The sequence below is a fragment of the Thrips palmi genome, unplaced genomic scaffold, assembly GCF_012932325.1.
Source record: "Thrips palmi isolate BJ-2018 unplaced genomic scaffold, TpBJ-2018v1 HiC_scaffold_6, whole genome shotgun sequence".
NCBI lineage: Eukaryota > Metazoa > Arthropoda > Insecta > Thysanoptera > Thripidae > Thrips > Thrips palmi.
Window position 1 is genome coordinate 6,612,069 of NW_023144633.1, and position 24,365 is coordinate 6,636,433.

Sequence of the window (24,365 nt, forward strand, 5' to 3'; positions counted from 1 at the left end):
GTCATTACAACACGCTTACGTTTCGTAATCTCTGATGTCAGCGGTCCGCGCGCTCGAGGGCGTGCGACGTCCTTGAGCTGGCCTTTCGAGTCTTCCACGCTGTTTCGCCGATGTCCGCCCCGTCCGCCCTCGCTCGAGAGGCGTGCCGACCTTCCGAAATCTCTCAGGAACTACTTGAGCCTCGGTCCCCCTGGGCTTCGCCGCCCGGCTCGTTCGAGTGTGGATTAGTCCTTCCATATTTGTCTTAATTGTTAATGTTGTCTGTTTGCAGGGGTGAACGGCCTCGCCATGCGGCCTGGCTGGCTGCCTGGCTGCTGCCTGGCTGCCTGCTCGTCTTGCCGCTCCTGGCCGTCTCGTCCGTCCTATCGCAACCATCAGTTGGTGAGTTCCTTTTTTTCGCGCCACCGGTTTCACAGTGAGTCGCTAAATAGGGCTCGAATCGAACGTGTGACCCCACCAATGGATTGCTCTCCGAACGAGGAATCCATTGGTGGGGTCACACGGTCGGATCGAGTCCTGTTTGGCGACTCTGGAGCTCAAAACGCGTCTTGAGGTTCAGTCCACTGTGCTTCGGCAGCACGGCACTCCGGGTGCATACACTACACAACGCCGAGCGGCCGCCCAGCGGCCGCAAAGCGAATCATGTCGAAAAATGGTCGCACGCTTCGGCGCACGGCCGTCTTGGGGCTCTTCGGGGCCCTCATGAGGATGAGGCACCATTGTTCCAGAGACAATGCGGCGGCGTGCGGCAGCGTCGGGCTGCGGAATTATTGTCCATTGTTGCCGTGACCGACTGTTCGGCCCGGAAAAAACGGAGACAATGGGGACAAAGAAATCTATGGAGACGCCATGTTTCTCTTATTTCGAGGAATATTGTTAATTAGGAGTTTGGCGGGGGAGACGCCGCGCCGAAATTTGACCTCATCGCGGAAGGGCGGAGTGCCGCGGGAAGATTGAAGCTGGATCCGGGAAAAAACATGGATCCAGCACACTGTTGTTCGCTCGGCGACACAATATTTCGACAACAGCCTCAACTTGGGCAATCTCTGTTGCCTCGTTTTTCCCCCGGCTGCTGACGACACGCCTTGCAGTGCTGTGTCGCCATTCAGCAGCAATCCCCTTGAAAAGGGATGAATGCGGTCCGGGACCGGCTTCCCCGGCAAATGTTTGGCGCGCAAAATTATGGAGATGCCCGCGCGAGAAAAGAGGCGAAAATTGAGACGCCGACCCGCCAGGCAACCACCTGTCTGGGACAAAGTTGGCAGGGCGCAGGCCGACAACTTCAACAATAGAAATTGCTTTATCTTGGGAGCACTTGAGGTGTAATCCCCGAAAATGACGACCATCTGTCATTACTCTTTGGCGAGTTCTCAAAGTATTTTGACTGACTCTCTCTCTCGCTCCCCTCGGCAGGCGAGGCGGGGCCCGGCCAGGCCAGGCCCCGGGCCACACCGCTGAGAGCGGCGTTTTTAAAGTGTCAAGCCGTTTAATTGGGGCGAGGGTGGCAACCCTGCTGGCAGCTGACGAGAGTAGAGCTGCCAGTGGATTCGCATTGCCTTAATTGGAGTCCAACACACCGCATCGCTCGTAATATTATAACGAAGACCTCGTTGCTCTCTTCCCTCTCCCTTTTAATTCCTTCCTTTTCCCCTCCTGGTTCTAGCCCCGCTTGCCATTTCCGTCTTCTCATCCTCCGCCGTCTCCCGTCCGTTTCGTGCTCGACGCGGTTTTTGATTCGGACTACTGCCCCAGCACAGTGGGCCGGAAGACCGCACGGTAAAAACGGTTCCTGGTTTTCCCATGAGCTCCCTGGAAATCACCTATGCCTCTACCATAGGCTTCCTGGAAAAACCAGGTACCGTTTTGACGGTGGGGCGCAGGCGGACAAAACTCTAGACGCGCTTTGGGCGCCAGAGCCGAAAACAGGACTCGAACCGAACGCGTGACCCCACCAATGGATTGCTCTCCGAACGAGGAATCCATTGGTGGGGTCACGCGTTCGGTTCGAGCCCCATTTAGCGACTCTGGAGCTCAAAACGCGTCCGGGATTTTGACGCCGCCTCCACCGGTCTTCTTAGACTACCCACTGTGCCCCGGTCACGTCTTCCCTCTCTCTAGGTTCCTTTTCCGGTACCAAGTTTTGCATTCTTTCCGCGAGTTCGGCCCTCCCGCTCCCCCTCCCCTCCTCCGAGGTGCCACGCGCGCGTACAAGGAGTTTGTTTCTAATTCTGTTAAGCAAGACACACAATGCGGTGAGCCCGACGCGGCCGGCGACCATTGGAGACGCGCAAAACTTTTCATTTCAAACACGCCGCGTCCGGACAAAATAATCCAAAAAGAAGAACGAAAATTCAAAAAATTGTGGAGCCCGGTTTGTTTGTCGTTCCGTGTACTTTCCACCGCGCGCCGCTTTAAAAAGATAACCTGCCTAGCAGCGGTGTGTCCCCAAAGGGACATCTGTTTTTTCTCGTGCAACCTCCCATGTCTTCTCCCTCCACCCGCCGTCGTTTTCCCAAAAGGCCGCATTTGGTGAGAAAAAAAAGCAAAAACGGAAAGAGTTTGCGCGTTTTTTAGAAGGGGCGGCATAACCTTTCGGGCGGCCGCAACCTTTTACCTGCGGCTGCCACGCCACTGCCACGCCACTGCTACGCCACTGCTGAAGTGTCCCGGCCCCTTCAATGGATCAACTCTCGCTTTTTAACGACTGGATATCACATTCAAGCTGTTTTGCGCGGGGGAGGGCAGGGGCTCGCTTGCCTTTTAATGGTGTGGTAACCGTTTTGTTCTTGTGTGTGTGTTGCAGGTCACTTTTGGCACATATCCGACCTCCACTATGACGTCAACTACTCGCTGGACGGGGACATTCGGCACAGTAAGTTTCTCGAAAGAACGAACAGGCGCGAGAGCCAAAGTCAATCTCGCCACCGGCTATCGATCTATATTGGCCTTTGACCTCGCGGTTTTCTGTCTATCCGTCTGTCTGTCTGTCTGTCCTGTCTGTCTGTCTGTCTGTCTGTCTGTCTGTCTGTCTGTCTGTCTGTCTCCGTCCGCCTGTCCGTCTTTACAGTGCGGTGAGGCGATTAACGAAAACCACTCCACGGCGCGTGGGATAGAGCGCGGAACGGCTACCAGGGGCTTTGGAGACGTCGCGGGGGAGGAGGGGAGGGAGGGGAAGGGGGAGGGGGGAGGAAGGGGGGAGGGGGTGGCGGCGGAGAGCGGACCACCACGAACCCTCGGGAGGGCAAATGGCTGGGGCTTAAGTAGTCCTGGCCGGATGTAACCGTTGGCAAAAAGGCGGGCCAAACACAAAGTTCGATATGGGCCCACCGCCACCGCCACACCCTGCCGCCACGCCCCGCTACCACGCCGGGGCCACGGCTAGACAAAACACACAACAGCAACAACACTGATAATGTAGGCAGCAGACGGTCGGCTAGTTGAATTTAAATCAGAATTTTCGTGGCTGTATGGCGGGCCTGTGAAGTTGGTGGAACAAGTATGGAAAAGGGCTCGTCGCAGGATGCCTGTGGGGCTGCGGGGGCTGCGGGGGCGGCGGGCCGCTGGGGAGCTGGCAGTGCACGGCCTCCATTTTGACGAGTTTTTGTGCCAAGGCCCCGTTATTTCCATAAACTAATTCGGGCTCGCTGTGCCGACGAGCTCTGGTCCCGACGAGAACATAGAGACCCGTGACCCGGACGGAGCGCGCGGGTACTGCGCCGCCAAAGCGGGGGAAGCAGGCAGCCTCCCTCCTCGTCGCACTCATGAGAAATCAATCGACGCGCTTGCTCAAATCCGCGCTCGAGTTAACCCGCGGGGCCTGAGTCGCAGACAACCCCGCCGGATTCCAACTCCAGCTTCCAGCCCTGCTTCCAGCGGCCCTACCCGGAGAAGCCCTCCATTCCAGGAACCGTCCCGTCCCGTCCCGCGCCACGCCACGCCACGCCACGCCACGCCATGCCACGCCACGCCACGCCACGTGCCCAGATCCAGACCGGGCCGCAATATGAACGCCGCATACCCGGCGTTCTCGCCGTGCTCGCGGTCTTGCAGTGGCGGCACAACGAATGTCTGGCCGCAAAAAGCCATCCGGCCGCCCCGCCCCCCCCCCCCCCCCCCGCCCCGCCCCGCCCCGCCCCGCCCCGCCCCGCCCCGCTAGCGGCACCCTTTTAGCCATAATGATACACCTGTGCATTAGAGGCACGCTTCACACGGCGCGAGCTTCAAATTGGATGAAATGGAGGTCGAAGCGGGCCACGCGCGCCACGCCACGCCACGCCACGCCACGGCTTTCCATTAGATTGCAACAAAACACGCTTTCATGCGATTCTTTCGGTGCCACGGGCCGGGCCGGCCGAGCACGCTGTCAGCGCGCTTTTCAGAATTTGGGGCGAGTTGGCCGGAAAATGGGGAAAAGGGAAGAAGCGGAACGCGGGGCCTTTGAACACGCGCGCGCACGGGCCACCGACGCTTGGGCACTTTTAAAGGTGGTGTGTCACGACAGTGGTGGGGGAAAGGGATGCTGATGTGAAAGCCATGAGCCATGGCCGGCAGTGTTTGGCTTACTTGACTTGTTCCACGCATTGCGCAACCCTATTGCATGGCTCTCTTTGTGTAGTACCTCCTTATGGACTGTCCGTCGTGCGAGAGAGACAGAGCACGTTGCGCAATGTGTGGGCTGTGGAGGCGACCCCTGCTTCCTGGTAAGCACCGACTTGCATTACGTGATGCTTCCCACAAGTGGCGTTTTCCGTTGTTGTTGTCCTTTGTGTGAACGCCGAGTTACACAGTGTAGTCGGGGCGGACCGCGGTCCGGGCCGCGAAGGATCGCGAGGACACTCTTCGGAGCGCCGCGCCGCGATGTGCCTCTGGCTGGCTGGCTGCCTGGCTGGCTGCCTGGCTGGCTGCCTGGCGGCGGGGCGGCGGGGCCTGGGGGACGGCACGAGGTGGAAACAATACGAGGTGTCAGAGCTGACGGGCATCCCCGCCAGGGGGCCTACGGGGGGCTACAGGGCCCCGGAGGGGTGACAGGCTGAGCTTCAGTCAGCCGAGTCAACCCCCCCCCCCCTCCCCCCGCCCCTGTCACGGGGAAGCAACGGGTCCTGGATCCGTGCCACGACCCGCAGCAGGGCCGAGTGCGAAGGGCGTCGCTCTGTCTCTGTCGCGCTCGCGGGGCGGCCCCTGGGGACGCGAGGGAGACAGAGCGACGCAGCGACACTTCGCAATCGCTCGGCTGGGAATTCAGAGTACAGTGGCGCGGCGGGCACGGCGGGCACGCAAGTTTCCAGGTGTGGAGGGAAAAGACTCTGGGACCGGCCAAACCGGGCCGAGCCAGGCCGAGCCAAGCCTTGCAGTGCGGCCCTGCACTGCAAAAACGGTGCTTGCTTTTCGCAGGGACTTCCTGGAACTAGCCCGTGGCGTTACAGAAGGCTATGGGAATTTTCGTCCTCCAGTGTGGCAACACTGACGCGTCCAGCATGGCGGCGGCGCTGTTCCGGGACAGATTTTTCAGCCGCCTCTCCGGTGCGGCGCCGAGGCCGTCGACACGACACTCCCACCGACCGCCAGCGCCGTCTTTTCAGGCGAGCAAATCTGGGGAAGCACGGCGGCGTGCCGTGGCGTGCCGTGCCGTGCCTCACCGTGCCGTGCCGTGCCGTGCCGCGCCAGCACTGGAATTTTAAAGAGGGCGGACGTGACAAGAGCGGTGGCGAGAAACAATTACGGGGGCCGCGCGTAAAGCCGGATTAAATTTCATATTACGACTGTCAAATGTTTGCACCACCCATGTTTCTCGTTTTGTATTTGTCTGCGTGCTTTTTTTTTCCTGGTTGCAACTCCCGGTGGCGGTCGGTCGCCTGCCCTCTGAGCGCGGCGGCGGCGGGGCGAGGGAGGGGAGGGGGAAGCCCCCCACTGAGTGCGGCTACGTCTTGGCTGAGGTCCCAGGACCATCAGGCCTGCTGCTCGAACCGTGGCAGTGGCGCCGCCTAGCCGCTGTGCTCTGCTAATACTGCTGGCTGCCGCGCTCAGGCCCCGTGCGGTCGTCCAATCCGTTACCCCTTCCCTCTCGCTCCCACTCCGCCACCCTCTCATCCTCTCTCTCTCTCTCTCTCTCTCTCTCTCTCTCTCTCTCTCTCTCTCTCTCTCTCTCTCTCTCTCTCCCGCTTCCTCTTTTCGGTCTGGATACTTTCGCGCCACTTTATGGCTATTCAAATCCCACTTGTCGTGGCTCGGCCGTGGCTGGCCCGGCCGCTCGGTCCGATCCGGGGCAGAAATTACTCCAATGAGGCAGACTGCTTCGTCGCTCTGTCTCTCTCGCACTCATGGGCCGTCCCGGGCAGGTGCGAGAGAGACAGCGAGTCAGTCTGCAGGCGAGTCAGGCAGGCGAGGCGATCTCCGAGGGGGTAACGACTGGTAAATTTCGTGTCAGCCGAATTACGGATTACCCCGGATTACCCCCAAATTACCTCCGGATTACAACAAAAAAATTCCTGGATTACCTATGGATTTAGCAGGATTACCCCGGATTACCTCTAAATTTCGGGTCATCCGGGTTACGGATTACCAATTTGCTGTCAGCCGGATTCCCGAAGTCGTTACCCCCTCGCGGTCTTCGCTTCCTTATTGTGGCCAGCGCGGCAGCGAGGAACCCACCGGGAAAACACGCTTGGCCGGAGCATTTCACAGAAAAAAACAAAACAAAAAGAAAACTTAACACCAAAAAATCCGTTTGCCTACCGGCTCGGCTGGTAGTCGAACCCAGGTTCCCATTATTACCGTCCTGGCTTGGCGAGTGACATGACGGGGATTTACGAGCCCCACATCCGGTAAATGAACCAAGATGGGGAGGCGGGGAAACAAATGTCGAATTAATGCATCGAGAGATGGGCTGGGCCGCGGCCCCCACGGCCTGGCCTGCGCGGTCACTGCCCCCCCCCCCCCCCCCCAAGTCTTGGCGACTCTCATCCTACTGCAGTTGGGGCGCATCCATAAATTATCATGCCAAGCGAGCGGATTCAGGGGGATGGCGAGGCGAGGCGCGGGTCACGGCTTGGAAATGGATCTCGAAACATTAGCATCTGGGCTTTCAAGAGGAAACTGTGTAAGATGGGCGTCCGGCAGACAGGGCTCTCCCACCACCTATCCACGGTGGGCCAGACGACCGGTGGAGGCGGCCAAAACTCTGGACGCGTTTTGAGCTCCAGAGTCGCTAAACAGGACTCGAACCGAACGTGTGACCCCACCAATGGATTCCTTGTTCGGAGAGTGATCCATTGGTGGAGTCACACGTTCGGTTCGAGTTCCATTTAGCGACTCTGGAGCGCAAAACGCGTCCAGAGTTTTGACCGCCTCCACCGGGCGTCTGGCCCACTGTGCTATCAGCGCGGTGGGTGGGCTGGCAGCCCTCTGCACGGGGGAAGGGGGGGGGAGGATTATTTTGACGCTAAATGCCCCGACACAACACGCTTGCGACAGAACGGGATCCGATTATGGTGACCCGTGCAAATGGAATCATGCCCCGGCTTGGCTGTGCGACCAGCCGCAAAACGGTCGCGTGTTGGGCTCGGGTTCGAATACCCGGCCAGCGGGGTCCGCTTTTTGGCTCAGTGCGCAGCGGAGCACGACAGTGCAATCATGAAAAACGCTGAAAAGAGGGCGGAGGAGGGTGGTATTTGAACCTTGCTTCCCTGTTGCAGACTGCCGGCGGTGGAGCGGCAACGGCAACGGGCTGGGCATGCGGGAGAGCCAGCGGCCGGAGGGGCGCTTCGGCGACCTGCACTGCGACGCGCCCCTCGCCCTGCTCGAGTCCGCCACCACGGCCATGAAGGACATCGCCAAGGAGGTCGACTTCGTCCTCTGGACCGGGTAAGTTTCCACTCCACAGTGGACCAGAAGACCGGTGGAGGCCGTCAAAATCCCAGACGGCTTTTGAGCTCCAGAGTCGCTCAAACAGCACTCGAAACCGAGCGTGTGACCCCACCAATGCATTGCTCTCCGAACGAGGAATCCATTGGTGGGGTCACACGTGCGGTTCGAGTCCCATTTGGCGACTCTGGAGCTCGAAACGCGTCTGGAGGTGTACAGCCCACGCCTGCGGCTGGCTTTACAGTGTGGCCACGGCCCGGTGGGCACAGCCCTCTCGAGCGCGCCTTGGAGTGCACACAGTGTGCCACACACTCCGGCCAATCCAATAAGAAGGCCGTGGCTCTCGATCGCCCGCATCGCCGCAAAACGCGTTTAGCGCCGCGTCACCACGACACTGTACGGCCGCGCACGCGGCTCCGGTTTCGCGCCAAAATGAAAGTAATTCGAGCGGCGTCGTGCGTAAGCGATCCCAGGAAGGGCGAGATGAAAGTGGGAGGGGTGACGCTCAAAGGTGCGCGGGCGGGGCGGCCTTGCCTCGCCGCAGTGCTGCCAAAAGAGTACGAGGTGCGCAAAAAAATCCCGGGGCCCCCCATGGGCAACCGGTTTGGCCCCCGAAATTGTTGGCCAACCTCGGCCTTTCAAAAATGCAGTAAGGTTGCTAACCGAGGCCTGCGAGACAAAACCTTTTGGCTTCATCATCGATAAATTGTCTAAAAAGGCAGGCTGAGGTTGGCAACTCTAGCGCGCGGTGGGTGCTTCTGCCTGCTGACGTCCGAGCAATTTTCCACGGCAGCGTCGCACCGACTTCCCCTTCCCGCCAAACTGCGACTTCACGCCGTCCGCACAGCGGTCATTCTGTCGTTTTGTCGCACTTTTTTGGCGCGGCCGAAACGGCGACTAATGTAGGAAAAGGCGGAGCATAAACTTGTTCCATAACTAGGTCAAAACCAAAGAAAGCAAGCCACTGCGGAGCCGGGGCGTCGGGGAGGACTCCACTGCTTATGGGTTGACATATATTATAGAGAGGCCAGACTTCCCGCTCCCCCTTCCCCCCGTTCCCCACGATTCGCTCTCATTTCTTCACGACCTTCCCCGTCCCAGGCCGCAGCACTGTGAAAAATAGAGTGGCCAACCGTCGGGGCGACTATGAGATACATCCTGGTTGGCCATGAGGCACCATGAGGCGCCATGAGCGTCATTCCGAGACGACGGATGGCTGTCTTCATCTCTGGGTCGACTCTAGGCCGACTCCAGGACGTCGCTAGGCTCTCTAGGACACCGCTCCGCTAGGCTCCCTAGAACGCGCCTGGGGACTAGGATACATGGATACATCTAGGATGCATGAGGGGTATATTTAGCGATGCATGGAGGGTTATATTTAGGGCGTGTCTGTCACATCTATGCCAGTGTGACTGGTCTTGTCTGAGGTGTCCCCAGCGAATCTAGGGCGACCCTGGTTCTGCTGGGCTCCGTGCCGCCGCCGCCGCGCATGCCGAGCGCAAGCGCTCTTCCGGGCAATTTTGCGTTCAGCCCTTCGGTCCCTCCGGCCCGGGTTCGCGTCGCGCCGCCGGCCGAATTATTATTTCTGTCACATTTGCGCCGAGGATGGCCGAGGATGGCGGATCGCAGGCGGTGACCCATTTCCCAGTGGCGTCGTCGCGTTGCGAGTCTTTGCCACGCCGGCCTTGAGGCCAGCCCGGAGGCCAGCCTTGAGGTAGGCTTTCCCGCAGCGCTGCAGGCCCCGGCAGGCTCAGCCCGTAAACCGAATGTGCGCGCCTTGTCCTTCTACAGGCTGATTCCGAGAGGACGGTCCCTCTCTCTCTCTCGCACTCGTGCGGTACTCCGCACCGGTGCGAGAGAGACAGACTGACAGGACCTCCCTCGCGGAGAGCCTGGCGGGGCGGCAGGCTAGCCCCACCTGGCCCCGAGCGGCCCTGGCGGCCCCCTCCCGCCCCGGGGCGGCCGATACGAAATGTACACCTCCATCCGCACCCGCGGGACTTGGCACGTTGCCATTGTTATTTTAATTTTCCGCTTTGATTTGGCGAGGGAAAACCCCACGGAAAACCCAGCAAAATACTTAACAGAAAACCCCACGGAAAGCCGAGGGCATCAGGGCAAAAGGGCAAGCCTTCAGGCAAGCCGGCACTGCAATCGTTGGCAGAAGAAAACGAAAGAAAAATAATAATATTAATTTAAAGAACCCCGATGCACAACGTGGTAACCGGTCCCAGCACCAGATTCGACAATGCCGCCCGCGGTGCTTTCCCCCTCCCCCTCCACCAATAAGCCGCTGCACTGCTACATCGGCCGCACTGTCACACGCCATTTCCGTGACAATGTTCCGAGAATGTTTGATTCAGAGTTATTGGCGGAATCAATACGGGCCGCCGCGGCCGCCACACCCCAATGAGATGCCCGGCGACCTAACATTCTGCGGCCTGCAAAATGGCCGCCCGTATGGTGTGTGCGCGTGTGTGTGTGTGCGTGTGTGTGTGTGTGCGTGTGTGTGAGTTTCAGTGTGTGCGTGCGTTTCTGAGGCTAGTGGTGTGGGAGGTTATGAGAGAGCGCGCGAGTGTGCGCATGCGAACATGTACGTGAATGTTCTAGTGTAGCGAGCGTGTGCGCGCGTTTGCAAGTGCGCGAGCTATGGAGGGACAGAAACCAGGAGCTGAAAGAGAGAGGGGGGGGGGATGCCCAAATGGCTCTTCGCCACAACAATGGTGTTTCATTCGCTCCGTGGGGTGCATTCCATATGCAACCCGAGATGCCTCAACTGTTTCCAGATGGCACGCAATATCGTACAGCGTTCTGCCACAGAGACCGGCGGCGGCGGGCGGCGGGGCTCCTACACTGCCAGAGTGACGTATCCCAGCAGAACAGGCGTATCTGTGGAGCGACCGCAAGAAAAGGCGGATCTGTAGGAGGCCCAAGAAGAAGGGCGGATCTGTTTTCGATACCGCAAAAAAGGGCGGATCCAACTTTTTGGTCGATTTTGAGATTTTTGTTTAAAAATACGTTTTAGAAAGTAAGGATTATTTTGATTTAGTACTCAAAAAATCGACCAAAAAAGTGGGATCCGCCCTTTTATGCGGTATCGAAAACAGATCCGCCCTTCTTCTTGGGCCTCCTACAGATCCGCCTTTTCTTGCGGTCGCTCCACAGATACGCCTGTTCTGCTGGGATAGTCGGCCGGATCTGGCAAGCGGGTCCTAATGGTGGCGTTGCTCGGCGTTGCTTGCAGGGCGGGCCCCGTGTCCGGGCACGACCAAGGCTCCCAGGCCACCCAGGTGGTGACGCAGCTGCTGCTGCGCGCCTTCACGTCGCAGTTCGTGTTCCCCGTGCTGGGCCCCGACATGCGGCACGCCGACCACTACAAGCAGGCCGCCGACCTGTGGCGGAACTGGCTCCCGGAGGAGGCCATGCCGACCTTCTACAAAGGTAAGCGTCTCACAGTGGACCAGAGGACCGGTTCAAGACGCGTTTTCAGATTGAGTCGCTTAACAGGGCTCGAACCGAACGTGTGACCCCACCAATGGATTGCTCTCCGAACGAGGGATCCATTGGTGGGGTCACACGTTCGGTTCGAGTCCCATTTAGCGACTCTGCCGCGCAAAACGCGACAAGAATTTTGTCCGCCTCTGGATCCTTACCTTGGTCCTGTCGAATACACTGCGACAAAGTCCTAACGCCCTAATACCTTCGCAGGGGGCTACTACACGATCGAGCAGCGCGGCAAGCCGCTCCGCATCGTGGCGCTCAACACCAACCTGTGGCTGGAGAGTCCCGGGCGCGGCGGCGGCTACTCGCGCGACGCGTGGGAGCCGCGGCGCAGCCGCGAGGGCGTGGCCGGCGTGGTGCGGGAGCCCTGGGAGGTGCGCGAGAACCGCGTGCACGACGAGGACCCCGCCGGCCAGTGGCGCTGGCTGGACGACGAGCTGCTCAAGGCGCGCCTCGCCAAGAAGACGGTGAGTACCGGGTGGGCCGGGAGACCGGCGGTGGCGGCCGACGCTCCAAACGCGTTTCGAGCTCCAGAGTCGCTAAACAGGACTCGAACCGAACGTGTGACCCCACCAATGGATTCCTCGTTCGGAGAGCAATCCATTGGTGGGGTCACACGTTTGGTTCACCCGGGTTCGCGTACCGGTGGTGCCGCGTCCGGGTTCGGCAGTCTTTTAGGAGACGCAGGGCGAGCCAGGCGCCACCTGTTGGCCAGACGTCTCATTCCGTCCTAAGAGGACGGCGTTGGGTCGGCGAGGGGAAGGGGTGGGGAGGGGTAAGAAAAAGGGGGTGGTCAGGACGCGTGATGGAAAGCGGGGTGCGAGAGATTTCCAAGAGGGGCTGGAGCAGGGCCGACAGGTAAGGAAGGTGTGCCGGCAGGCAGGGCCTGGGCAGGGCACCAGCGGGCAGGTGCGAGGCCTCCCCCACCCCCTTCTCACCTGGCGTGTCCAGCACCGCGCCCCCTCCCCCCGCCCGGGCCCTTGCCCTCTCGAGTCAGCATGTTTTATTCAGTAGGCCGACCGCCGCGCTGCGCCCCGCCCCGCCCCGCCCCGCCCCGCCACGCCCCGCCACGCCACCTCGCCGCCAGCTCGACCAAGGCCCTGATACTGACCCCACTATCCCGCCTCGTTGGGCTGCCTAAATCTACTTCGAGGAGCTCCGCCAGCCTCGCCGGCCGAGCCCACAGTGGGCCAGAAGACCGGTGGAGGCGGCCAAAACTCCAGACGCGTTTTGAGCTCCAGAGTCGCTAAATGGGACTCGAACCGAACGTGTGACCCCACCAATGGATTCCTCGTTCGGAGAGCGATCTATTGGTGGGGTCACACGTTCGGTTCGAGTCCCATTTAGCGACTCTGGAGCTCAAAACGCGTCTAGAGTTTTGGCCGCCTCCACCGGTCTTCTGGCCCACTGTGGAGCCGGCCGAGGCGGTCGGGGCGGTCGAGGCTTGCCGGGACCAATTCACCCTTCAATGGAGGTGGCAGTGTGGCAGTCACATCGGAATTTCCCCGGCCTTCTCGGGAAGCCAGAAAAAAAATCTGGAAAAAAGAAGAGACTTCCGGTAAAATCATTTCCCCGCGGAAAACCGGAAAACGAGGTAAAAAGGACTCCCCGGAGCCGGGCAGGCCGGTGTTGCAGTGGCGTGGGTCGCGGCATGGCGACCACATTTACGCGGCAGGAAAAATCCCAGTGTTTATTCATCGCTCCATTGGCAGTCTCGACGTGAAAATGATCCCTGTCGCTTGATTAAATTGAAGTGTGCCCCCCCCCTTCCCCTCCTACTCCCCCCTGCCCGGCTGCCTCAGCGCGGCGGCTGTAGCCACAAACCGAAATCCCACGTCGTGTTGCCGTCGTGGTGCCCCGGCGATTTACTTCTGTCTTTTCCCTGCTGCTCCGCCGTCTTCTCTGCCATTATTTTTTCTCCGGGAGGAAAGAAAAGCGACCGCGCTCCGCCGCCCGTCTGTCTGTCTGTCTGTCTGTCTGTCTGTCTGTCTGTCTGTCTGTCTGTCTGTCTACCCGACCGCCAAGCCCTTCGGCATCCGCCCGTCTCCTTGGGCCCTTTCTCTCTGCACCCAGATCTGGATCTGCGGACAATTTGGTTGACTTGCGGCGCCTGACTGTGAATAGGAGGTCCCCATTCACACACACTCTCACACCACCTCAAGCACAACCTCACAAGCACACACACACGTGTGGGAGCTAGGTCATGGCCATGCATTTACAAGTGGCGGCGTCCTTGCTCGATGATGAGGACACGTCGTCGCGTCGCACTCTGCCCCCTCCTTCTCTCTTTCTCTCTCTCTATATATATATTTCTCTCTCTCTCACACTCTCTCTCTCTCTCTCTCACTCTCTCTCTCTCTCCCTCTCTCTCTCTCACTCTCTCTCACTCTCTCTCTCTCTCACTTCTCTCTCTCTCACTCTCTCTCTCTCTCTCTCTCTCTCTCTCTCTCTCTCTCTCTCTCTCTCTCTCTCTCTCTCTCTTCCCGATCCGCTCCAGGGGGACCACGGCAGCGCGCGCGCGACCCCGACGACCTCGCCAACGCCTCGGCAGGCCCTGCGACGCCTTGTTTACCATATGAATCCGGGCCCCTTCCTCCTTTTCGCCCCCCACCCCCTCCCCCCTAAACCATCCCGGCGCTCGGGGCGCTCCCCGGGGGATGTTGTGCGCGGGTGAAGTATTGAGGCCGGGCCGGGCGGGGCAGCGAGGAGAATTAAAAGCGAGTTGTTGGCGGCCACACTGCAAGGCGAGTCTTCCTCTCTTTTCTTTCTCTCTCTCTTCTCTCTCTCTCTTTCTCTCTCTCTCTCTCTCTCTCTCTCTCTCTCTCTCCCTCTCTCTCCCTCTCCCACACGTCACGCTGTGGCGTTCTGGAGGCGGGCGAGCGAGACAGAGACTGTTTGGAAGCAGACTAACGAGGCGGGACAACGGAAGACGAACCGGTAGACGACTGATTCCGAGAGTCGCTTTTCCCGCTCTCTCGCACTCGCGGGGCGTCCCTGTGTGGGTGCGAGAGAGACGGAGCGACGAGGACGACTCTCTGCATGAGTCTACAGGGAAAGTGGTGGCAGCCGCGGCCCGCCCTAATGCCTTCTTCATGCCGCCCTGTCGCCGGGCGGCATTGTGTGCCGAATGAGTTGTCTCGCTGCACACGCGACCAGGGGAAGCAGCGCACAGTGGGCTGGAACACCGGTGGAGGCAGTCAAAATCCTGGACGCGTTTTCAGCTCGAGAGTCGCTTAGCGGGACTCGAAACGAACGTGTGACCCCACCAATGGATTGCTCTCCGAACGACGAATCCATTGGTGGGGTCACACGTCAAGTTCCAGTCCTGTTTAGCGACTCTGGAGCTCAAAACGCGTCTGGAGTTTCGGCCGCCTCCACCGGTGTCCTGGCCCACCGTGCGACGTGGCCCGTAATCACGCCGGCTAATACGTGCGATCGTGGCTTTGGAAAAGGGAGGGGGAGGGGACGCTGTCGTGATGAATATGTACCGTCGGCGGCTCTGCCGCGTTCGTCGCTGACCCCCTGTCCGGGGCCGTGCCCGGGGCCGTGTCCGAGGCCGTGCCCGAGGCCGTGTCCGGGGCCGGCCGCGCGGCCCAGAACCCCCAGGAAGGTGATGGAGGCGGGAGTCGAGGCGAGGGCGGCTGTCATGTTTTATTACACGCTTGGCGGAGCGAATCACAGTCTCACGCAGAAAGCGCCCCCCGCCGTCACGATGGCCGTAAACAGTGCCGGCACGCGAGCGGCAAGGCGCCACCTACACTGGGAAGCCGACAGTGTGTCACCGAGTCACTTGGCTGCGCGAGCTTCGCGGGCAACGTTTAAGTACTTCAGCCACTTCGGTGGCTGCGGGCGCCTGGCAGGTAGGCAACACGGGTGCAGCCGTGTCTCGCGGGCTTGCCTACCCGCTCCAACGCAGGCGCTCCACAGCCAATCACGTACCGTTTCAGGATGATCCCTTGACGTTGAGAGCCCGCGAACAGAAAACGCCAGCCGCTCCACGCTGATCACCTCGACGTGGAAAGCTTCTTGGCAAATAAAAACTGCAAAAAAAAAGAAGGGATATTTAAAAGAGTATACGGCGCGAATGTCATCGGCTTGGCGCGCAGATGCAAGGCAGATGCCGCGCAGATGGCCGCCTCGCCAGATGATGATGAGAAGTGCCCTGGGGTGAGGGCAAGCAGGCCGGCCGCGGTGCGTGGTGGAGGGGGAAGGCTTTGTGGCGGTCTGGACCAAACTGCGCAAGGCGGTGTGGTTTGTCGTTGCCAGGGGCAGTGGCCATGCCGGGCCAGGCCGGGCCGCCAGCCTGATTCCGAGAGTCGCTCTGTCTCTCTCGCACCCACAGCGGACGCTCCGTCAGTGCGAGAGAGACGGAGCGACGAGCGGGCCGGGCTTAACCCCGCCCACTCCATCGTGTTTGTCGTCATCCTCCCCATTGCCGTCATCATACACGCTCCTTTGATCCGCCGCGGAGAACTGGCCGCCGACAAAAGAATCCCTCACGCAACGAAAACCGCAAAGGGCGGTCCAGTGCGGCCACATCAGTGGGCCGAAATTCACCCGTCCGTTTTGGTGAGGCCACTTCTCGAGGGCAGAGCCCGAATTTCAGCCGGAGACCAGAGCTTATGGCAATCATTAGGACTCGTGCGTTTTGAGAGCTACTTTTAAAACTGACGTGGCCACAAGGGGAAGCTACGCCAGCCACAGTGGGCCAGAAGACCGGTGGAGGTGGCTGAAATTCCATACTTTTTCAGCTCCAGAGTCGCTAAATGGGACTCGAACCGAATGTGTGACCCCTCCAATGGATTGCTCTCTAATCAAGGAATCCATTGGTGGTGTCACACGTTCGGTTCGTGTCCCATTTAGCAGCTCTGGAGCTCAAAACGCGTCGGAGGTTTTGACCGCCTCCACCGTTCTCCTGCCCCACTGTGCTGGGTCCTGGAGGGTAGACGGGTAGACTCGTTCGTCCGGTCCGCAGCGCGATGACGCAAAGAATCGAGTCACCGCAGCGTGGACGGAAAAGCGACGACGACGACGCCGGGCCGGGGTTCGAATACCGCCGTCTGCGTGTTTTTTCCTCTCTCTTCGTCTGTCCGCTGCAGGAATCAATCCCGCGGTCAATATCCGTCCGTCCATCTTTGACCGCGGGCTTTCCGGCCCGGTTCAACGCGCTATGCAGAATGGAGGGGCGAAAAAAGGACGCCGGCGTCGTCCCGGCGGTGAACCCGAGCGCGGCGGCCGGCACACAGTGGGCCAGAAGACCGGTGGAGGCGGCCAAAACTCGGACGCGTTTTGAGCTCCAGAGTCGCTCAATGGGGCTCGAACCGAACGTGTGACCCCACCAATGGATTGCTCTTCGAACGAGGAATCCATTGATGGGGTCACACGTTCGGTTCGAGTCCTGTTTAGCGGACTCTGGATCTCAAAACGCTTCCGGGATCTTGACCGCCTCCACCGGTCTTCTGGCCCACTGTGCGGCGTGGCCGGGCACCACCGTCTGAGTAGATGCTGTGCCGAGGGACGCCGGGCCGCGGCCGCCGGCACACCCACACAGGCACAGCCCGGACGGAACCGAACCACATCACATCGTGATTGCCTGTCCTGCCGCCGAGGCGGGGTGGGGCGGGGCGGGGTGGGCGGGGCGGGGCGGGGTGGGGCGGGGCGGGGCAGGGCGGGGCGCAGTGGATACCCTGATTGTGGGCCGCCGTCCGCTTCCGCCAACGCAACGCCCCGGCTTGACGTAGTCCAGGATTGGCGGTTTGAGCGCAAGCGCGTCTGAGTGTGTGCGTGCGCGTGTGTGTGTGTGTGTGTGTGCGTGTGTGCGTGCGAGGGGCCGCGCGATTCGGCCTAGCGGTCCGAATGAGAGTCACTGCGGCCAAACCGACTTGAATGGACCGCCCCAAGATATTCCCGAGGCGGCGGCAGCAGACTGATTCCGAGAGGCGTTTTTCGTCGCTCTGTCTCTCTCGCACTCATGGGGCGTGCCGCACTGGTGCAAGAGTGACAGACAGAGAGACGAAGACGACTCGCGGATTCAGTCTGCGAGGCCACACTCGAAAAAAAAGGGGCTTTATTTTGTTGTTGTTGTCGCGCCTATTTTCTCCTCCATGTCCCCGCGTGGAAAGGAGGCCGGCCAGGCGCCTCGGCGGCAGGACCAAGATTACGGTAGTTAAAGTTTACGGTGCGCATTTAGCGGCAGCAGGACGGCCAGGCGGGGCTGGCGGGACAGGCGGGGCTGACGGGGCTGGCAGCCAGTCCGGCAGAAGCACCGTGCCATACTGGCGCCTCCTGATTTTTATCGCAGGTAATAGATTGGCAGCATGTGTGCCTCCCCGCCCCAGGAAAATGAATACCCACAATCTATCTTCCGCTTTTTTTCTCGTCCGTTTTTTTTTGTCAGTGTGTCACCACGGTCATGCCGACCCCGCGTGTCCGAGGCGGCGCCTCACCTTATCCACCCATCCATCTGTCTCTCTCTCGTGTCTTTTGTCCTTATCGCCCCCACTCGTTTTTTTGAAATTGGAGGCCTGCTTTCAAACAGAGCTTTGACTCACAGTGTATCGCCGTCTCGACGAGACCCACTCGGACTTTGTCGCTTTTCGCGTCGGCCTTCGCTGATTTGTCTCAAATGAGCCTCTCACCATTGCTGCCACGTACCCCTTGTGAAGATCTCCACTCGACTCTCTCTGCCGCCAGCCAACCCCTCCAGCCCTCTCGCCCCGAACCTCTTGCGACCTGAAAGAGGATAGGTAGCAACCGGAGATATTAGATTGGAATCGAGGCACGCCGAAGAGGAGGGAGGGAGGGAGGGTTGGGGTGTGCTCTCTTTGACACCAACGGACCGGGGGAGAGACCACTGTTAAAATATTGTTGATAATCTGCAAGTAAAAGTGGCTCCCTCGTTTGATGGAATGGTCGACGACAGCGTGACTTTCGTGCCACCTCGTTTAAAATGTCAGACCCAATGTCCACAGATAAATTGGCAGTTCATTGCTGACGACGTGAAAGGAACACGGGGAAAAGTGAGGAAATTCCGGAAAGTCTTCCTTGTAAACCTTCCAAAGACGTTCGCAAATTGTGCTTTTTGCAGTGGCTCGAGCGGTGTACCCACCAAAGGACTCATGCTTGTAGGGCAATTAAATATTGAGCCAGCTGTACACACTAACGCCGCGTTCCCACTCACACACTCACACACTCTCTCTCTCTCTCACACACACACACACACATCGACGGCGGAGGGGGACACACAAACATCCTAGCAAATAGAGCCGAATGCGGCGGGCGAGTAATATTTTCTCCTCTTCCTTCAGGTGTACCTCGTGGGACACACCGCCCCAGGGGCGGACGACCGGGCCACCAACCCCACTCTGGCAAGCGGCCACGGCGGCCTGCTGGAGCACCACAACACCCGCTTCCTCAAGACCATCAAGCGCTACTCCGACGTCATCCTGGGCCAGTTCTTCAGCAACAGGCACTCCGACACCTTCCGGGTGGTCAAGAACGACACAGGTAACGACGAACGACAAGACTCATTTTATTGGTGGACTCACAGTGGGCCAGAAGACTGGTGGAGGTGGCCAAAATTCTGCAAGCGATTCGAGCTCTAGAGTCACTGTGTAGGACTCGAACCGACCGTGTGACCCCACCGTTGGATTGCTCTCCGAACGAGGAATACATTGGTGGGGTCACACGTTCGTTTTGAGTCCCATTTAGCGACTCTGGAGCTCAAAACGTGTCATGAGTTTCGGCCGCCTGCGCCGGTCTTCTATGGCAAATCCACTGTGCGCCCCTGCGGGTCAGTGTCCAAATCCAGCACTCTGAGCACTGATTACGAGAGTCGTTTCCGTCACTCTGTCTTTCTCGCACATATACGGAAACCCCCATGAGTGCGAGAGAGACAGAGCGACGAAAACGACTCTCGGAATCAGTCTGCTGCTAGCGACCTAGCCGAGCGATTATCAGCCCCCATCCAGGCGCCACCTGCTGTCAGCAGAGGACAGGGTCCATTATTACCGCGTCTTCGTTCCTAATCCCGATTCGACCAGTCGCGCGCGGCTCGGCCGCCATATGAAGAAAAATAAACAAAGCGGCCGAAATGGAACTGGAGGGCCCCCGCGGCCCCTTTGTGGGCCGACGACGCTAACGAAGGAATTGATCGGCAAAGCTCTCGGCCGGCGTCTCGAACCGCACAGTAATGAATCCCTGCGACGCCCCCCCCCCTCCCCCTCACCTCCTTTTTCCAGGCGCACTATAATCCGGCCTCCTTTTCTTGTTGTTGTTTTTGTTTTTGCGGGCTGGAGATTTTTCTTTGAAGGTAAAATAATAATAGATAGGCGCGGGGTTTGAGGGCTCGGGATGCTGGTGGTCTTGATGACAAAAAAGCAGCCAGGAAAATAACGCCGAAGACACCGTAGTGCAGTTGGCTGGTTAGGAGTATAAATCCGGAACCGCAACGACAGACCGCAGTGGAGGCGGTCAAAATCCCCGACGCGTTTTGAGCTCCAGAGTCGCTATACGGGACTCGAAACGAACGTGTGACCCCACCAATGGATTGCTCCCCGAACGAGGAATCCATTGGTGGGGTCACACGTTCGGTTCGAGTCCCATTTAGCGCCTCTGGAGCTCAAAACGCGTCCAGAGTTTCGGCCGCCTCCACCGGTCTTCTGGCCCACTGTGCATCGCGCGGCTTCGACGGGCGCAGCGAGTTCCTTATCTGCTTAATTTGTCTCTTTAATTTGATTACGCCCGTCTGCGTCCGTGCGCTGGCCGCTCGGACGGGGCGAGCAGACACGACGCCAAATAATTTATTTGACGCGGCTTATTTCCGGCCGTCAAGCCGGAGGAGCCCGACTCATGATACATCACGGACCTCGCCTCGCCACGCCTCGCCTCCGCGCGGTGCAGGCATTGGACTCGACACGTGTTGGACGTGTTGGACGTGGACGCGGGAACATCCTCTGGAGGAAACTCTTTGTTGGCATCTCAAGCAGTTGTTACACTGTGAGAAAAAAGTACGGAAAAAGTACGGAACGTGTATGGTCAATAATTTGCCTGGAACGTCCGTACTTGCCAACTAAGGAACGTTCCGTACTTTTTTTCCGTACCCATTTACATGGGTTCATATGGAGCAAATACGGAACGTTCCGTACTTTTCTCCCTACCCGTTCTATATTTTTCTATACCATTTCCGTACAAAAGTACGGAATTTTTTACAGTGTCTGCACAGAAGAGCTCTGACGGGCCCAAGCAACCGGTCAGGGGATCCGCGAGACGGTTTTGTCGAAATGGCGGAGTTTGAGGACGCTTGAAGAACGCCTGGTACCGCTTGATTGCAGGTTCCCCGGTGTCGTGGATGCTGATGCCGCCTTCCGTGACGCCGCGGCGGACACAGGGCGGCTCCAACAACCCGGGCATCCGCCTCTACAAGTACGACAACACCACGGGCAGCGTGAGTACCCAAGCCGGAACCGACCCCAGCGATGCGTTGACGGACGCTGTCGAACAGTGGGCCAGAAGACCGGCGGAGGTGGCCAAGACACAAGACGCGTTTTGAGCTCCAGAGTCGCTAAATGGGACTCGAACCGACCGTGTGACCCCACCAATGGATTGCTGGGGAGGAATCCATTGGTGGGGTCACAAGCTCGGTTGAATCCTTTTTACCGACTCTGGAGTTCAAAACGCCTCTAGATTTTTGGCCGCCGGCGCCGCCGGTTTTCTAGCCCACTGGGCATGAGACCTGACCGAACGGGGTTTTCAGAAAAGTGAGGTTAAATCCGGATGCGCCGCTTGACAGTGGAGTGTTGTGTTGGGCAGGTGCTGGACTACTCGCAGTACTACCTGGACCTGGCCAGGGCCAACCGGGAGGGCCGCGCCGACTGGCAGCTGGGCTACAACCTGACGAGCTACTACGGCATGCGCGAGGTCAACGCGCGCGCCTTCGACGCCCTGGCGGAGTCCTTCACGGACCCGGAGCTCGGCCCGGCCAGCTTCGCACGGTGAGCAAACCGCAAAAACTGTTCGAAATCAAAGTCGGAGTCCGGTGTGGATTCGCGGTAAACAGGTGCAAGCAAAGCGTTGAGAGTGGAATTCCCTGTCCAGGTACTACCGGGCCAACTCGGCCATGCTGTACGACGGGCCCGAAAACTGCTACCCGCAGTGCCAGCGATACCACTACTGCGCCATCACGCGTTTGCTGTACAGCGACTACAGGACGTGTCTAGAGTCCCCGGCCTCGGCGCTGCCCGCGTCGGGGGCCGCTGGCGTGGCCTCGGTGCCCCTCAGCCTCCTCGTCGCCATCCTGGTGGCCGCCCTGAGGACGTCATGATGGACCTGCTCCCCACCCCTCGGAGGCCCGCAAGGGTCGGCGGCACAGCGAGTAGGGATTAAGAAAAGAAAACAAACCGTGTTGAGTGGACCAAACAAGTAAATAGAGCCGCGGGAAGAGAAGAGATTTGATATTTTGTAAAATGTAGGGAACAAATGGAACGGGACAACATCACGGCCAGAGAGTGGAGTGCGCTGTAAAGCGATGTAATATATATGAAACATTTGCCAAATAGGATATATTGTACATTATTATACGTTGTAAAGTTTCTTCGTCTGTGTTTGTTCGAGGCACCTCTCTATTTTAGCTAAAAAATGTGTTTGCCGCTTGTTTTTAAGGGCTGTGTGAGCACGCCACATGTAGGAAACCTTCTGAGACTTGGTCTCGTCATCACTAAAGAATCTTCTCGTTTCGTTCCTGGTCGTTGTTTTGTTGTTGTTTGAGAGGACGAAGTTCCCTCAACAAAAACACCAGATAGTTTCACTTGTTACTCATAAAGCACAACCCGATACCGCTTTAGCAAAATGTCCTTGATTGTTGTATAGTTCTTTCAGTCCCAGACGTCCTGCGAAATGAAAAAACAAAAGCGGCAAGTAAAAAAAAAATCTTAAAAACATGATTTTTCCCAGTGTCCGTTTCCGGAGACTTTGAAGTCTCCGAGTCTTGGTCGGTTGTACGGTTCTCCCCAATGTTTCTTTGTGTTGCTGGCCGGGAGTTATCAATCTAGCCTCGGCGTCCTCTTTGGGTCCTTTCGGACGGCGGCGCTCGTCCTGAGGCTCGGCCTGAGGCTAGGCCTGCCTGTAGCGAGGCTAGCCAGAGACAGATCCGACTTGCGGTGGGGCGGCGGGGCGCTGCCTCTCCATCCGTCATTCTCGGACCGGCTTGCTTCCTAATTGAGCATCCTAAGCACGAACCGTCAACCCTGCCCCTATTCCCCGACTCGACTGGCCGCTGTCGCCGGGAAGCAGCGCTACTGTAAAATGCATCACTCTGTCATCTGTACCTACTCTGGTGTGCGTGCGTGTGTGTCTGTGTGCGTCCAAGGACGCGTGAGTGTGACCTCAAGTCAAGAGTGGCGGTTTCGGATCTAATTGCCCCAGCCGCTTGGTGTCGACAGAAACGACGCCTACTTTTGGCTCTCAAGAAATTTAGAAAAATTATTTTGGAATACGCTGTGAGAAAAGGGGTGAATGTTATGTGACAAGTTAAATGTGTGTTTATGCTGCTGAGTTAAGAATATTAGACACGGCTCTGTTCGACTTGTGTCATATTATGTGAATTTTGTTGTACATACGTTGTTTTCTTTTTCGGATATTCTCAGACTGTAGTTTGAGGCTACATTTCTAGTCAAAGCTGAGGATTGATTTTATGGAATTTAGGCTAAGATAACATAACGTTTGCTTTCTGTTCCGTGGTGACGTAACTGCTTTAGAAAAAGTCCATTACGGTATATTGCCTGTTAATGGGGCGTTTTTCGTAACCTAGCCAAGTCACATCTATAAAATTCAGATCAGATTTTTTTTATAAAGTCCATGTGACTAAAGCTTAGCTGTGACTAGCTTACGGAAAATACTCTGCTTCCGACTTTACTTACTGCATTATGTGAAATGTGTTCTTGAATTTATTTCTGATCTACTCTTAACTCTTCGAGAAGTATATTTTACCTGTATTGTACATACAAATAAATGTCTATGATTATATGTGTGTGAGTGTGAGTGCCGTCTGAAAAAAAAAGACATTCTTAGGTAGCGCAAGGGGAGGGGTTGGGGCGGGTAACTCTATTCGGAATGCTAGACGATGTTTTCTTCTGACTGAATGGCGTTTTTTCCTTCCGTTCCTATCTTTTTGTTTCTCTCGCGTGGCAAACGCGCGAGTGCTGTGTAGAGACGGAGCGAGTGCGTGAGCAGGGGGAAATGCCACTTTGTAATGAAATTTGTTTTATGTATACTGCATAAATAAATATTACCGTCAGTTTGCTAACTCAGCCGTGTAGTAATTGACCCGGGCCCAAATCCCGTGTACATGCAGTGTGGGCTGTCGCAGGCCGGTGGCGGTGGCGGGGCGTGGCGTGGCGGGGCGTGGCGGGGCGTGGCGGGGCGTGGCGGGGCGTGGTGGCGCCATGGAGGGTGCACCCCCCAGAGGGTCAGCCCGCGGCCCGGCCGGGTCGGCTTGTTGCCGAGTTACGCGACGCCCAGCGTGCCTGCCCCAGCCTGCCCCGGCCTGCCCCGCGCGACGTGTCAAATTACATAATTGGGTTTGCTAGTGGCTGCCCGGGCAGGCCGGCCAGGCCCTGTTTGGGGAACAAGAAGCACGGGCAAAAACGATGACTAATCGGCCCAAATTCGCCCGATCGCTCCGAACTTGTTTCACCCTTATCACGCCACCAATCAGACTGCGGCGTTTTCGCGCGCAGTGTCGCGCCGCCGCCGTCGGGAGTCGAACCCGCGTCGCCCGGCGCCGTGGCCTCGGGGCCGCCTGATGGACTGGGTGGAGACGTATGTAATTACTTGGCTCAAAGACCACTTCGGGCCAGACTCGTCCATTATTCAGGACTCGTCATCCCCTCTCACTCGCACACAGTAAATTACTACCCCGTTTTTTCGTGCACCAAGTCGCAGGCATGCGCGTGAAGTACACGAATTTAGTGCAGGAAGTGCCGTATGACGATGCACGTTTTTGTACG

At 58.4% G+C, this 24,365-nt stretch overlaps 1 protein-coding gene across 1 annotated transcript; it reads left to right on the forward strand.

Moving 5' to 3' along the window:
- Positions 1 to 288: 288 nt before the first annotated feature.
- On the forward strand, positions 289 to 23,662 carry LOC117651627 (acid sphingomyelinase-like phosphodiesterase 3a). The gene is given in 10 exon segments (XM_034395807.1): positions 289 to 303; positions 306 to 381; positions 2,804 to 2,872; positions 7,692 to 7,860; positions 11,105 to 11,301; positions 11,569 to 11,828; positions 18,669 to 18,867; positions 20,694 to 20,806; positions 21,172 to 21,353; positions 21,457 to 23,662. Coding segments are annotated over 10 exon segments (1,506 nt in total). The 3' UTR covers positions 21,683 to 23,662.
- The last annotated feature ends 703 nt before the right edge of the window (positions 23,663 to 24,365 follow it).